This window comes from Oncorhynchus kisutch, linkage group LG25, assembly GCF_002021735.2.
Source record: "Oncorhynchus kisutch isolate 150728-3 linkage group LG25, Okis_V2, whole genome shotgun sequence".
Taxonomy (NCBI): Eukaryota; Metazoa; Chordata; class Actinopteri; order Salmoniformes; family Salmonidae; genus Oncorhynchus; species Oncorhynchus kisutch.
Window position 1 is genome coordinate 22,514,163 of NC_034198.2, and position 17,358 is coordinate 22,531,520.

Sequence of the window (17,358 nt, forward strand, 5' to 3'; positions counted from 1 at the left end):
TTTAACAACCAGTTCATCTAAATGGCAACAATTAACCAAAAGGCTCCATCGGCCATCTAGAGGCAGTCATAGGCTAATGGTGAGGGATACACCTCACAGAGGGAGGGGGGAGGAGAGAGAGAGAGAGAGAGGAAGGGGAAAGGAAGGGGAGGAGAGAAGGGGATCAGAGAGAGATGGAGGAGAAGGAGACAGGGGACAAGAATGGGGGGATACGGAGTGAGAACATTCACACACCAAAACAGTTTGAGAACTCTGTCAATAAAAACTCTCATCTGTAGGGTAGGGAGTTGGAGTAGAGGAGTGAGAGAATAAGGAGAGAGGGAAGAGGGATGTAGAGAGGATGGAAGATGAAGGACAAAATGAACGGGAGTGGAGAGCTTTAAGATAAGAAAAGAAGAAAGGAAGGAAGGAAAAGCAAGAACACATGGGAAACAGGGAAGACAAGAACAGGTGCTTCACAGAGAGTATGTGTGTGTGTGTGTGTGTGTCCAGGCTCTCCTCTCTGTACTGGCTGTGCTTCACTCTCTGGACTGGGGCCAGCTGGCAGGCTGCCTACTGGTGCTCCCTGGCTTGGATTCTTCAAAACAATCATTTGTAGTGTGTGTGTGTGTGTGTGTGCATGCGTGCGTGTGAGCGTGCGTGTTCATACACACACACACATCAAAGGTGAGCCACACAGAGAGGAATACGTCTGATACTCACAAACGTTTTCGCTCGCTCTCTTTTTCTCCTCTCTCTCCCCCTCTCTTTTTCTCCTCTCTCTCCCCCTCTCTTTTTCTCCTCTCTCTCCCCATCTCTTTTTCTCCTCTCTCGCCCCCTCGCTCTCTCCCCCTCTCCTTTTCTCCTCTCTCTCGCCCCCCCGTTCTCTCCCCCTCTCTTTTTCTCCTCTCTCGCCCCCTCGCTCTCTCCCCCTCTCTTTTTCTCCCCTCTCTCGCCCTCTTGCTCTCTCCCCCTCTCTTTTATCCTCTCTCTTTTTCTCCTCTTTCTCTCCCTCTCTTTTTCTCCTCTCTCTCCCCCTCTCCTTTTCTCCTCTCTCTCGCCCCCCCGTTCTCTCCCCCTCTCTTTTTCTCCTCTCTCTCGCCCTCTTGCTCTCTCCCCCTCTCTTTTTCTCCTCTCTCTCGCCCTCTTGCTCTCTCCCCCTCTCTTTTTCTCCTCTCTCTCGCCCTCTTGCTCTCTCCCCCTCTCTTTATCTCCTCTCTCTTTTTCTCCTCTTTCTCTCCCTCTCTTTTTCTCCTCTCTCTCGCCCTCTTGCTCTCTCCCCCTCTCTTTTTCCCCTCTCTCCCCCCCTCGTTCTCTCCCCCTCTCTTTTTCTCCTCTCTCTTTATCTCCTCTCTCTTTTTCTCCTCTCTCTCTCACCGCTTGCTCTCTCCCCCTCTGTTTTTCTCCACTCTCCCCCTCACTCTCTCTCCCCCTCTCTTTTTCTCCCCACTCCCTCTCCCTGTATTTCTCCTGCTCTCACAATTCAACACTTCCGCTCTCTTTTACTCTTTCTATGAATTCAATTCAATCCAAATAAGCTCCAGGCAGTCTTACATGAACAACAAGAAAACATGATCAACTCTCCCTCTCTCTGACTAGTATGCTGCTTTCACAGTATATATCTGCACCTGCCTACACTAACATGCATAAACAGATACACAAACATACCATTTCACACATATACACACGCATGCAGTGAGTATTCCAAACCGTCGTTGATTAGTTGAGAAACGCTGAAAACAGCATTCTGTTTTGTGTTATCTGTTTTAGCTCATCTCCCCTTGAAACTGCACACACACACACTCACACACACACACACATACACGCACACACACGCACACAAGCACGCACACACACACACACACACACTCACACACACGCACGCACGCACACACGCACGCACGCACGCACACACACACACACACACACACACACACAGACACACACACACACACACCTGACTGGGGTAGATAACTGAGACAACCACTCTTTCTGACCGCAAACGGTTAACAGCCAAAAGAAGACATGGTGCACCCTTCCAGAAGACACAAAACACGTGTATGTGTGTGTAGCAGGAAGGGGCCGTTGGAGGTCGGTTAGCCCAGAGGGGCCCTGAGGGCGGGGCTGCGGTCTGAGAGAGGGGGGTGACGGGGTATAGGGGCTCCCGAAACCTGAAGCTACACTCCTGATACCCACAAGGAGGGCGGGGGGTAAGTGAGGAGAGACGGGGCTGAGAGAAGAGATGAGAGGGGAGGGGAAAGACTATGAGAGAAAGGAGTGGGGCAACAGAGAGAGTGAGCAAGCATGCACACACACATCCACACACACACCCTCCCATTCCCTGTTCCCAGAGAGTGTAATCCCAGGTCTGATAGATAGAGACAGAGTCATTATGTGCCTTAAAGAAGCTCTGAGCTGAAACAGGGACCAGTCACGTTTCTGTTTACACAGCAACACTCCAAGGCTTACACAGCCTGGTGTGTGTGTGTGTGTGTGTGTGTGTGTGTGTGTGTGTGTGTGTGTGTGTGTGTGTGTGTGTGTGTGTGTGTGTGTGTGTGTGTGTGTGTGTGTGTGTGTGTGTGTGTGTGTGTGTGTGTGTGTGTGTGTGTGTGTGTGTGTGTGTGAGTGTGTGTTTGTGTGCGTGTGTGTGTGCGTGTGTGTGTGTGTGTCTTACCTTCATGTGAGTGGGGGAACCAGATGGGAGATGCACTGGAGTGAGGTACTCCCCTGTAGGAGGGTGAGGAAGGGGAGGCAGGGGGGCCAGATGGGTGAGACTGGGGAGAGCCCAAACTGCTGGCCAGGAATGAGCCCATGAACGACGCACCTGAGAGAAAGACGGAGAGAGAGAGAGAGAGAGAGAGAGAGAGAGAGAGATGTAAGTTATTTCACTTGTAAAGCTTCTTGCATTGAGAGAGATAGAGAAACACCGTTTAACCTTGCTCAAAACCTTTGGCAGACAAAATAGCCACAACAGTCTGTGGCACACAATGCCTGCAAACACAGGCACGGGCGCGCGCACATACACACACAGACACACACAGTTACGCCCTTGACAGTCAGACCACTACAAAACACCCAAACAACCACAAGAACTCTCAACTGCTTTTAATCTGAGCTGCTGCCTCTACACACACACACACACACACACACACACACACACACACACATACACACACAGTGTTTGAACAGAATAGGGTCAATAATCATGTGACAGGATGGGATGTGAGGAGGGGGTAAGAGACTGAAGGGGACAGGAAAGGGGCGATGGTCTGTGGACAAGGAGGCGGGACAGGGGGCGTTCTGTTATTACAGCTGGGGCAAACACACACAGGCACACACACACACACCCACACACACACACCCTCTCAATCTAAAAGGAGAAGCCATATTATTTACCGTCTATAGTTTCTCTCGGCTCAGTGTAGTCATAATAAACCTGATTTCTGGGTAAAACCTGAAAGCTGTTAAAAGAAACCCAGACATGACTTCCCATACCAGACTGTTGTGTTCTCTGTCTCTCTCTCAACTCTCTCTCCCCCAGAAGACAATTGTCTGTCTGCCTTGACGGTTGTACTAACTGTGAACTAGTGGCCATCCTAGAAAACACTCCAGACGTGTGTGAGGTTAGGTTCCCACGCTGCATCACAGGGGTTCAGATAGAGGACGGACACACACACACACACGCACAAACACACAAACACACACACACACACACACAACACATCGATGTCCTGGAAATCAGTTCTCAAACAAAACAGGGTAAATTCACGCCAGATAGAGAATCTATCACACGATTTCCATCTCTCATGTTCCTCTGTCTTTCACTCCACTCCTCTCGTTCTGCTCTGTTTTCCGTCTGTGTGTTGAGGAGAAAATCATATTTGTTCTCCCTGTGGGCCGCTGATATGGAAAATCCTCTCAGAAGCCAACTGCCACCATATTTCTCTCCTCCTTTTCCTCTCTCTCCACTTCCCTTTGTTGCTTTCATCCTTCTATCTCTCCCTCTATCCCTCTCTCTCTCTCTCTCTCTCTCTCTCTCTCTCTCTCTCTATCCGCATCTCTGTCTTCTACTCCTGCTCCTCTCTGTTGCTCTGTCGCTCTCTCCTCTTTTTCTCAATTGTAAAATGTCTCCCAAGCCTTGTAAAAACACACAGCTGGGCCCCCAGGGGGATCGTTCAAGATTGTCATCAAAATGTGACATTTATCCATCTCCTGAGGACGTCGGGTAATGCCTTCACAACCGGCCACTAGGGGTAACGGTGAGCGCTATTCCCATCAAGTAGGCTTGGGTTTTGCTAGAGTGTTGTGGACAGGGGTGGTGGATGGGCATAACTCTGGATCAGAAGGTTGCGTGTTTGGTCCCAGTCTTGGAGACATTGGATTGTTATTCCAACCCTATCCCAAACCTTAACCATTCGGGAATAAGTGCCTAAACGTAACCCTTCACGTTTGGAGAACGTTAATGAACGTGTAATTCTTCAGTGAAACTGGGAGAGATTGTTGAGACGCCACATTCCAGATGTGCTGTATATCACAACCAGAAATAACCCCTATCTCAGATCTAAACCAGAGCTCCGGTACCTAACTGTTTGTTTCTGCATTCAACATTGTAGCCATGTTTGGTAAGACAACCACATGTTAACATCCACAAGTTATAGTAGATAGACAGACAGATGGGCATACAGGCTAAGAGGTAGGAGAAAAGGAGGGTCTTGGTATAGGGAAGTGGCTCATAGAGAATGTCAAGGACACCAAGCACAATATCTCTGATTGGCCTAGCAGATGCTGTCTTCCCAGGCCTCCTTCCATGACCTCGCATCTATGACCTTTGACACTGAAGACATCACCTGGGAGACACCAGAGATGGTTCTGGAGACCCCATTACTGACGAGCATCAACAATACTTCCATATTCCAATATTCCCAGATCTGGTTGTCTTCTGCAAATGTGAGCCCAGTTCTGTTAAAAGCCACAAGTACACAAACACACACACTCCCTTTGGTCGGTTTCTTGTCCACAGCAGCAGAGTGGTATTTGGCTCAGAGAAGCAGAGTGAAAACATAACTGACCAGACAACTCAAGGTCTCTCTCTGTCTCTGTCTCTGTCTCTAACTCTGTCTCACACACACACACACACACACACTACTATTATGAAAAAAAAGCAAGAGTGAGGGATGTTATGAGGAACTTTCAAACACATAGAGAGAGAAGGGCGAGATGAAGAGAAGTTTCCTTCAGTTTAGCTCACTGTGAATAACCTTCCTCCTAGTAGCCTATTCTTGCTTGAATGGACTGCCCCTGGTCAATGGACACACACACACACGTGCATGCACACTCCCTGGCACACACACACACTCCTGGGAGACGGGAAGTTGGTAGATTCAATTGATCAGCAGCCAATCGGAGATCAATATCCCCTTGTGGTCTATTGTCACTTTAGCCAATTAACAGTGCCTCTATCCACATGCCGACACACTGACCACTGAACACAACACACACTACCTCCACTTGACACAAATATACTGCAAAATAATGAATACAATTTTAAAAATTGACAGAATAGGAGTGGAAAAAGAGAGAAAAAAAGTGTGTGTGTGTGTGTGTGTCTCCCTGCATGTACCAGAGGTTCTGACTCTTGTTAGCTGAGCTGTTCCGCTCACTGCTGCACAGTTGGCACCTTCCCCTCCGTCCGACCCTTTCAACAGGCTCCAACCACCCACAGTCCTGGCACACCGCCCTCAGCGAGTGTGTGGCAGGTCCTTCTCATATGTTTTGATGGGAAGGAATTGCAAAGGTGACAGGGGTACTCAAATAAGGTGGCAGTGGTACACACGGACACACACACACACCCTACAAATGTGAGCAGGCGCCAAGCAGTGTTTACAAAAAAACTCAGACACAGACAGAAAAAGAGAGGCTTTTTGTTAAACAAGATCTAGATTGCTTTTCCCTTCAGTTCTGCCTCTTTTGTCCCTCTACAGTTCTTTTCCTGACTCATTCATGTTACTTCATCAAAGAGAGAGAGGCAGAGAGAGAGAGAGAGAAATGGTGAGAGAATGTGTGTGTGCGTGTGTGTGTGTGTGTGTGTGTGTGTGTGTGTGTGTGTGTGTGTGTGTGTGTGTGTGTGTGTGTGTGTGTGTGTGTGTGTGTGTGTGTGTGTGTGTGTGTGTGTGTGTGTGTGTGTGTGTGTGTGTGTGTGTGTGTGTGTGTGTGTAGGAGAGAGTGCTAGCGAGGCAGAGCGAGAGAGAGAGAGCATGTCGCCTGGGACAACCAGCAGTACTGAATTACATTACAGGAGCTGGAGAGAGAAAGGAAAAAAAGAAAGAAATGAAAAAAAATAGATGAAAAGCTACAAATGAGAGATTTCCCTCTGAGGCGCATAAATCAGCAGAATATGTACAGGAAGGGAAGAGAGGGGGAACCTTTCTTTATTTTTCTCTCTTTCTCTTTCTCTCACCCTCTATTTCTCTCTGTAATGAAGGGTTAAAGAAGGTGGAACCTTATAACAGCCCTCACACATTCAGGTCCCCACTACCCCATTACCCCTAGTATACCCCTACCCTGCTACCCCAAGATGAGAGTCTGCTGGTTCTCTGCATTTGATTGCTTACAGACGGCAAACAGCTGTTTCCAAGACCTGAGTCAGATGCTGATTTGAAAGAAGAACGGAAGTTGTGCGAATGACTCAAGTGTTAAACAGTGGATTGCAGAACACCATCTGCCCTGAGACATTGGAACCACCTTTTCCCATCCCCTGGTCCATGGACTGGCATCCCTCTGCTGACATCACTTTAGTCCGTTTTCAAGTTAAAGAATCAGGCCCTGATTAACCCATTAGGAGAGGAAGAAATGGCTCCAGTATCATAACAGTCGAGTTCTTCTGGCTAGACCTCACCCAGCCCACAGTGGAAGGAACAACCATATATGGGCTTTCAGGAAGTAAAGGGATGAGTGAACTTTCCATGTTCACCATAGTAACAGGATGTGGGGATATGGGCCATCCAAGTCCACACTAATGAAAAGCACATGGGTGGATGATATTTCTGGAGAGCCTGTGGTGATCTGCCTTTACTGCAGAAGACTGATGGGAGTCAATAGTGCAAGAGTGTGTGTCTAGTCTTCACTCTTTGGCCCAGATTTGTCTCTGCCACACCTCTTGTCCATTCAGCCTCTAGCCCTGGCTGATTCAAAACACACATGAACCATGCAAAGAGAGGAGACAGACAGAGAGAGAGAGGAGAGAGACAGACAGGAGAGAGAGCGAGTGAGAGAGAGAGACAGACAAAGAGAGAGAGCGAAAGAGAGACAGAGAGAGAGAGAGGAGAGAGACAGTATTGCCCATGCTCTGTTCTGAGTGGAGGTAGGAGTTGTGCATGCTTATCTAAATGTAGAACAAACCCTGTACCCACCTACTCAACACAAGCACCCTCAGAGTACTACATCTACAACAAGCATCACTGTTTGTATGTGTGTATGTATGTGTGTGTGTGTGTGTGTGTGTGTGTGTGTGTGTGTGTGTGTGTGCGCGCGCCCGTGTGCATGTTTGTTTGTGTGTGTGGGTTGTGGTTTATGCATGCAGCACTTTGCTTTACCTAAATAGAATATTAACGGCGCTCGGCACAGGTGTCAGTGTGTGTGCACAATATCTACACCAAGCATTAGCGCGTGTGTGTCTTCAGTCATGTGCCCATGCAAGCAGCATACGAGAGGGGGACAGAGGTTACTAGGCTACGATCATGAGAGATAGAGCAAATAGGAGAGGGAGAGCATATAAGTGAGAGACAGTGAGTGAGAGAGTTGAGTGAGAGAGTTGAGTGAGAGCGAGAGAGCAATAGAGATGAGGGAGAGAGAGGGAATGAGAGAGAGGAGGAGAATGAGCCCAACCTAACCTAACCACATCTATATGTAAGCTATTCAATCTAGTCCCATTTCATATTCCCTGACTTTGGCAATATTTACAAGGGAATTTCCTGCCAATAAAGGCATTATTGAAGAGAGTGAGAGACGGGGGGGGGGGGGGGGGGGGGGGGGGGGGCAGACAGACACACACATAGACGTGCACACATATGCACAGAAAAACACTGACTGATAGGCACACATTCGAATCAAGCATGCATTAGTAAGCACAAAAGCACACACGTAATGTATGCGTGCAGGCTTCCAACATAAAACACATATTCTTATGAAAATGATCGAAAAGGACAACAGATAATGATCAAAGTGACATGAAAGTAAAGACAAAAAGGAGGAGAAATACTACACTTGCAATCAAAGATAGAGAGAATGAAGCAAAAAAATTAGAGTTTAGTTTTAATCAGCGAACAGCCAAAATGTTGATAGGCATACACACAGGCACAATGAGTCCCTAAAGGATTAGGACCCTGGCGGCAGGGTGTGTGTGTGTGTGTGTGTGTCCCACGAGACTGATTATCCATGAATGACTGATGACAGATCTTTGTTGTTTTTTTTCTCTTTTTTCTCTCTCTGTCTCTCTCTGTCTCTCTCTTTTCTTGTTTCCTCACCCTCTTCCTCTCTCTCTCTGCACTCGGGTGAGAGCTTTCAGGAGACAGGAACACACTCACAGATCTGCATGTATATTCAACAGAGGATCCTGAATATACTTAACGCTTTCATGTGTTACGGTGTACCGTTCCACACTGTTCCACACAGTCACTTCCTTGTATGCACACAGAAAATACACACTCGTTCATCTACACACACACACACACACACACACTGGCCATTGCTGGACCAGATAAACAACCGTTTATACTCAACCTTTCTGGATTTAGGTAACCCTCATGGCCAAAAATATTTCCCAATATAGAGTTTGTCAGACTGAACAGTTTCCAGTCCATACAGGACAAAGGGCTTGAGAGACAGAGTACATTTGATAAAGAGTTTGTCATGGAGAACAGAAGGGAAAGAAAGGAGAGAAGAGGAAACAACAGAATAGAATCAAATGAAAGGATCATGCTCCCTCAACTTCAGGCAGATCCTCCATGCCCTTTACCCTCACTGTCCCTCTATCCTCCATGCCCTTTACCCTCACTGTCCCTCTATCCTCCATGCCCTTTACCCTCACTGTCCCTCTATCCTCCATGCCCTTTACCCTCACTGTCCCTCTATCCTCCATGCCCTTTACCCTCACTGTCCCTCTATCCTCCATGCCCTTTATCCTCACTGTCCCTCTATCCTCCATGCCCTTTACCCTCACTGTCCCTCTATCCTCCATGCTCTTTACCCTCACTGTCCCTCTATCCTCCATGCCCTTTATCCTCACTGTCCCTCTATCCTCCATGCCCTTTACCCTCACTGTCCCTCTATCCTCCATGCCCTTTACCCTCACTGTCCCTCTATCCTCCATGCCCTTTACCCTCACTGTCCCTCTATCCTCCATGCCCTTTACCCTCACTGTCCCTCTATCCTCCATGCCCTTTACCCTCACTGTCCCTCTATCCTCCATGCCCTTTACCCTCACTGTCCCTCTATCCTCCATGCCCTTTACCCTCACTGTCCCTCTATCCTCCATGCCCTTTACCCTCACTGTCCCTCTATCCTCCATGCCCTTTAACCTCACTGTCCCTCTATCCTCCATGCCCTTTATCCTCACTGTCCCTCTATCCTCCATGCCCTTTACCCTCACTGTCCCTCTATCCTCCATGCCCTTTACCCTCACTGTCCCTCTATCCTCCATGCCCTTTACCCTCACTGTCCCTCTATCCTCCATGCCCTTTACCCTCACTGTCCCTCTATAATCCATGCCCTTTATCCTCACTGTCCCTCTATCCTCCATGCCCTTTACCCTCACTGTCCCTCTATCCTCCATGCCCTTTACCCTCACTGTCCCTCTATCCTCCATACCCTTTATCCTCACTGTCCCTCTATCCTCACTGTCCCTCTATCCTCCATGCCCTTTACCCTCACTGTCCCTCTATCCTCCATGCCCTTTACCCTCACTGTCCCTCTATCCTCCATGCCCTTTATCCTCACTGTCCTTCTATCCTCCATGCCCTTTACCCTCACTGTCCCTCTATCCTCCATGCCCTTTACCCTCACTGTCCCTCTATCCTCACTGTCCCTCTATCCTCCATGCTCTTTACCCTCACTGTCCCTTTACCCTCACTGTCCCTCTATCCTCCATGCAATTTACCCTCACTGTCCCTCTATCCTCCATGCCCTTTACCCTCACTGTCCCTCTATCCTCCATGCAATTTACCCTCACTGTCCCTCTATCTTCCATGCCCTTTACCCTCACTGTCCCTCTATCCTCCATGCCCTTTACCCTCACTGTCCCTCTATCCTCCATGCCCTTTACCCTCACTGTCCCTCTATCCTCCATGCCCTTTACCCTCACTGTCCCTCTATTCTCCATGCCCTTTATCCTCACTGTCCCTCTATCCTCCATGCCCTTTATCCTCACTGTCCCTCTATCCTCCATGCCCTTTATCCTCACTGTCCCTCTATCCTCTATGCCCTTTACCCTCACTGTCCCTCTATTCTCCATGCCCTTTACCCTCACTGTCCCTCTATCCTCCATGCCCTTTACCCTCACTGTCCCTCTATCCTCCATGCCCTTTACCCTCACTGTCCCTCTATTCTCCATGCCCTTTATCCTCACTGTCCCTCTATCCTCCATGCCCTTTATCCTCACTGTCCCTCTATCCTCCATGCCCTTTATCCTCACTGTCCCTCTATCCTCTATGCCCTTTACCCTCACTGTCCCTCTATTCTCCATGCCCTTTACCCTCACTGTCCCTCTATCCTCTATGCCCTTTACCCTCACTGTCCCTCTATCCTCCATGCCCTTTACCCTCACTGTCCCTCTATCCTCCATGCCCTTTACCCTCACTGTCCCTCTATCCTCCATGCCCTTTATCCTCACTGTCCCTCTATCGTCCATACCCTTTACCCTCACTGTCCCTTTACCCTCACTGTCCCTCTATCCTCCATGCCGTTTACCCTCACTATCCCTCTATCCTCCGTGCACTTTATCCTCACTGTCCCTCTATCCTCCATGCCCTTTACCCTCACTGTCCCTCTATATTCCCTCACATCTTTGTGTTCTCAGGACCTCTCCATCCATCTAAGACCCTGACATTAACACACAAACACTGCTCAATGGACTGCATTATAATATGAATGAGCCAAATGAATCAAATAGAGCTGAGATGCAGTAAACAGAGCTGACATTAACTTAATAAGAAGCACACACATTTCAGCTGTACATTTCATGGCCATTTCAGGTGGCTTTCTCCAGGTATTGATGATTGCTGTAGCGAGGGTTGCCGTGGCTGCATCTCTGGACACTACTGTGTTTTTCAGGTGTCAGACCAGCCGCCCAAAGAGGAATCCCGTCGTGGATGACATCATGTCTGTCCCTGTGAAATTATGTCATCGCTCTGGCTCATGTAAACAGTGGATGCCTTGGCCTCAAGGCAAGAGGTAGCAATCCACAATAATACCATAAACACCAGGCACTGTACGCCTGCACACAGACGAATGCACACACACGCACGCACACACACACACACACACACACACACACACTTAAAAGCCGTGTCCACTATTGCACAACTACTTCTGTCCCCCTTTCTCACACACACACACACCACACATAGCGGTACACACACACACACACACCACACATAGCGGTACACACACACACACACACCACACATAGCGGTACACACACACACACACACCACACATAGCGGTACACACACACACACACACCACACATAGCGGTACACACACACACCACACATAGCGGTACACACACACACACACACCACACATAGCGGTACACACACACCTCCCCTTCATCCTAAAGAACAAGAAGCACTTTTAGCGTTGTGTTTTGCGGGCTGTTTAAAATGCAATTTTTCTCTCATTCTCTGACTTCAAAGGCGCTGCGCTGAGCTCTTACTCCCTCTGCCAAATCCTCCAATCGTTTCTGATTTAGTGAGCTGGCTACGAGCCGAGAGAGACCGGGATGGGCTATTAACAACATCGGGGGGGAGCGATCTAGAAAGAGATTGAGTGAAAGAGAGAAGTACAGACAAGAGAGAGAGGGGATGAGAAGTAGAGGGAATTCCTGCTGGTCTTTTCATTCATATAGATCTTCAGTCATCGTCCATCAGTACACATCCCAGAATTTTACAACCAAAAACGGACTGGTTACATTAATACATGCTACATCAGTGCCACTGACAAACACCCTACAGAACAGATGCAGAGTAGAATTAGTCACCCCATACAACAACATACCTGTGTGTGTGTGTGTGTGTGTGTGTGTGTGTGTGTGTGTGTGTGTGTGTGTGTGTGTGTGTGTGTGTGTGTGTGTGTGTGTGTGTGTGTGTGTGTGTGTGTGTGTGTGTGTGTGTGTGTGTGTGTGTGTGTGTGTGTGTGTGTGCGTGTGTGTGTGTGTGTGGTAGTAGAAGAGGAGAAGAGGTCTTGTACACCGTCTCCAAGCGTAGGCTAAACCACATGATCCCCACCACCAACCCAACCACCCGCTAACGCTACCACCACTATCTCCAGCTCCGTAGAGGGGGTTGCCTCAGCTGCCATGCCCCATATGAAGTCTTGTTCCCTGGGGAGGACGGTGAAGGGGGCTGGGGCCTGTCTCTGTCTCTGCCTATGGCTGAGCAGATCTGCTGACTCATCACTGACACACACACACACACACACCACTTAAGAGCCAGCGTGTTCCCGCGGAGACGCTCGGATGAGTTGCCGGGGACGACGGTCCGTGCTGTCAGGCGGCGGTAATCTGACTGGATTATCAACCAGGTGGAAACGCTCAGCCACTCTCGCTCTCTCTCTCTTTTCCCGCTCTCCACTCCTCCTTTCCCTTTCTCCTCCTAGCCTCCCCGCTCCACTCTCCCTCCCTCTCTCTCTCTTCCCCCTCTCCACTCCTCCTTTCCCTCTCTCCTCCTAGCCTCCCCGCTCCACTCTCCCTCCATCGTCACCCTCCTGCTGTTTTATTCCCCCTCTCCTCTCCTCCTTTCTCTCCCTCCCTCCCTCTCTCTTCTCCCTCCAACTGCTCTCTCTCTCTTCGTCCAGTTAACTCCTCTCTTCCTTATTTCCTCCTCCTCTCTTACTCTTCCCTTCTCACTCATCCCTTTATCCTTTCTTCATATGCTCATTCCTCTTATCCTCCTTCCCTCCTCCTCCTTCTCCTCCTCCTCCAAGTATTACAACAATGTGAGCAGAAATCACCAATAGTGAGACCTGTGGTGGGTGATAAGGGCTGGTGTGTCGGGCTATAAAGAGACACATTCTCCCTACTCCCGTAGAGGCTTTTAAAACTGTTCTAGAAAAGATTCCCGGCTATCCTTTCAACTATGATCAGAGGCCCACTCCACTGTTCTCCTCCACTTTCTAAAGACACACAGACAGACACACAGACAGGCACACAGACAGACACACAGACAGAAGGCACTAACTAGTCTGCCATTAGATTGGGGGGGGGGGGGGTATAGGGGAGGGAGAGAGAACAGGGTGTCTCGTTTCTGTAACCGTGGCGATCAAAGTCATGGCACCCTAAGGCTAGAGCACCTGAAACACCTTAGCCAATCAGCTTGCTCGCTGGCTCTGAGTCGCAACGAGAGCTGTTACAAGAGCATCAGGATGACTGGACAGGGCTGCGGAGTGTGAGACAGCGTCTGATACATGCACACACACACACACACAGCGCACACAAACACATCACACACAAACACACAGCACACACAGACGGCACAGTGTAGGAGCCAGCGCTGACATAACCAGACACAGCACTTGAGGAGAAAGGAAGAGAGATGAGAGGGAGGGAAAAGGGGGAAGAATAGAGCAAGAGGAAAAGAGATAGATTAAAGAAAGAGAGAGCCAACGAGGGTCTGACAGCCAGGTCTGCAGGTCTCTCTGAAACATGATTATTAAGCCTGAGCTGCTGTGTGTGTGTGTGTGTGTGTGTGTGTGTGTGTGTGTGTGTGTGTGTGTGTGTGTGTGTGTGTGTGTGTGTGTGTGTGTGTGTGTGTGTGTGTGTGTGTGTGTGTGTGTGTGTGCGTGCAGCTTCAAGGGCACAATGACTACATCAGAGTTGGCCTCTTTCCCTCTCAAAAATGTGCACACACACACACCCGCCAATCCACACCTTCTGAGAAGTGACACACCTGTGCAAGGACAGGCTCAGCCACACCCTCTGTGATACAGCACACCTGTACAACTATACACCTCCAGACAAGACAACTGTCTGTCTACACACACACACACACACACACACACCTGCACTGAAACAACTACTGCCTAGAGGCTAACATCACAGAGAGGGGGGAGAGGGAGAGAAAGAAAGAAAGAAAGAAAGAAAGAAAGAAAGAAAGAAAGAAAGAAAGAAAGAAAGAAAGAAAGAAAGAAAGAAAGAAAGAGAAATGCATACACGAGAAAATAGATATGAGGAATAGAAAGACAAAGAGTCCTAGTGCAGATATCAAACCCTCACTGCCAACGCTATATCACTGGTGTTCATCGGAGGGGCTGAGGTTTATAGTTACGCTATATAACAGTTATAACTCAGTCACCTCGTCAACAGACACCATGCTGATCCTTATAAGGACGTGGACGTTATAGATGGATCATGTTACAGATTTAGAACAAACAACAACGACAAAAGAAGGAAATTGACATTTTTCCTCTCCATATCTAAAAATGAGATTCTGGAATTACCCTGCTGCAGAAGCAAAACATTGGTGAATCTGTGTGTGTGTGTGTGTGTGTGTGTGTGTGTGTGTGTGTGTGTGTGTGTGTGTGTGTGTGTGTGTGTGTGTGTGTGTGTGTGTGTGTGTGTGTGTGTGTGTGTGTGTGTGTGTGTTTTGGCAGGGGAGTAGTCCCGGGGAGAGGAGATCTAACTAACCCCCAAACCCTGAAACCCTTTCCTCCTCCCCCTGCCTCCCCCTTGCCCTGCCTGCACCTCACATCACATCAACCCCCTGCCCAGAGGGCTAGGCCAGGCAGACAGCTATCTGAATCTCAAGGGGGGGGGGGGGGCAACACGAAGTTCCCCCCTCCCCAGCCCCATTACACCAGAAGCCCATCCAAAAAACAATCCCCATCAGAATGTCAGTCGGCCATCAGGAATAATGAAGGAATACCGAAGCTCTGGTATTCTAAATATAATAAAATACAATGTAAAGCTCTTTGAAAACTATATAAATGTTAACAGACTATATATATGCTAAAGTACTATATAATAGCATTTAATATAGTTATTATTATTTCAATAATATTCTGTGGTAAGATAATAGCCTCACCACCAAAGTGACTGTACAAGTAAAGAGAGCAGCCAATTCCGAACACTCTCCAAATACACAGCTATATATGGTGTAAGATGATCATAAAGGCAACAGTGTTGGTTTAGAAGAGAGGGACAGATGTGCGCATGAGCAGGTTATTGTATGTGACCAGTGTCATCTAGATATGGCCTCAGTAACCTCGAACTTTAGAACTATGGTTTGATCACCAATCAACCTTTCAACTTCAGTATTTTAGGGTAAGATAGGGCCCATGATAACCCAGGCAGGCGTATACACCACTCATTTACCTCAATCTTAGTATTTTCTCTATTGAGTGATTAAATGATATACAAACAATATAATAAAATGTCCCTTAGACCTCAAAAAAACAATAATTATAAAATATTCACAAACAAATTATTAAATAACGTTATAGAATTATTCTACATTAAATTCACTTGACATAACTACTGAATTCTTCTGTGCCAAATGGCGAAAGTCCTAAAACTTCTAAAGATTTTTTTTAAAAGCCCCAATTAACCTATTGAATAAGACACCTGCAAATAACTGTAACGCTAATTGTTATGATAAACACGAGTGGTGGGAATAAATACAGTCTCTATATAATTTGTCAATTTAACCATAATTCTCATCTTCTTTTATTTTGTTATTTTTTACTTAATTCAATCTTCATTCAAAAGGTATAGTCACTACATTTGTATTTACAAAGACGGCCTGGCATTTCTTATTTGAATGAAAGCGAAGAAAAAAAGAAACGCATATGCCTGTGACTTCCTTGGATGTTCCTTCTAATATGCCATTAGTCTTGTAGATTTAAAGCATATATGCAGTCTACGATGTCGTTCACTGTGAATCTCTCCTATTACAGGAGAGACAAAACGATTCAAATGCATAATTTAATTGATAGGCGTAATATATTTACACCAACATCTACGGCTGGAAAAGTCATTTTCAGAAATATTAGGACAACACAGGTTCTTCATCTCAACATAAGTAATTCATGTGATTTCACCCAAGACACATTTATTTTAGATTTCTACACAAATCCGCTCGGTTATATGATTCAATACATGATTAGGTGCAGCAGACACCCCTCCCCCAACCCAGAGACACACACCTTACCAGTTCCCTCCCGCTTCTCCTCCTCCTTTGGGGCAGGATACCAAAGCTACTTTTAAAATCTAATGCATGCACTGTCAAACCATTCTCGCCCCGTCACGTCCGTGCTGAATAACAGAAACGGGATTTTCTGGTATTACGTGCACCTCTATTAGCGCGAGCTCCGCTCCCACCGGACTGATCTCCGGTCCCAGACACAGGACAGTCCCGGGGCCTCACCGATAACCGAATGGAACGCACCAGCTCGCGCTTAACCCCTTCCACCTCCACACCCACCACACTCACGCTGCAGTACAGAGCCTGCCTGCGCACATACACCAATAATCTTAGCAAATAACAAATGATTGATGGTAAATAAGGCAATATAAAGTTACAAATGGATTAAAACCCAGTTATAACAGTATGATTAATCAATTTCATTAAACTGACATTTTTGAGTGAAACTATCAAACCATATAAAATAAGATTCCATGTCACTTGAAAGCAAATTAATTATAATAATAATAATCCCATAGATTTCTGAATAATCCCATCATATTTCTGAATTATGCAATACTCTAGGTTATAATAGGCTGTAATCTAAAAATAGGCCTAACGTTGTATATATTGTTCTTAATAGAAATCGTCTTGTCTAGAATAAGCCTAATCTCACTAAATTTGCAATTCAACTAAATAATCTTATTTTGTGCTTAGTTTGACAAGATGCACGATTCTTTTTCATATTAAAGTACACTCCCACTGGGCACAGACATCAAATCGTCGTCTATTCCACATTGGTTCAAAGTAATTGAATTGAAATGACGTGTAAACAACGTTTACCCAGTAGATCGGTTCTGACCAGGTAAGTAAAAAACAACACTAAACAGTTCAATAAAACGTCATTTTGCCTAAAACTGAAACATTAAATATCTAAAGAGTCCACAGCAAGTGCTAATTTCCTGAATGACCACATCGACTAACTCAT

At 47.2% G+C, this 17,358-nt stretch overlaps 1 protein-coding gene across 4 annotated transcripts in view; it reads right to left on the minus strand.

The window, feature by feature from the left end:
• Positions 1-17,358, minus strand: part of LOC109869895 (BAH and coiled-coil domain-containing protein 1) — a 69,636-nt gene that overhangs the window by 37,588 nt on the left and 14,690 nt on the right. For all 4 annotated transcript variants that reach the window (XM_020460178.2, XM_020460179.2, XM_031804496.1 and 1 more), the window contains exon 3: positions 2,654-2,803. In XM_020460178.2, coding sequence (XP_020315767.2) covers positions 2,654-2,803 — 150 coding nt within the window. The remainder of the gene's footprint in view (positions 1-2,653; positions 2,804-17,358) is intronic.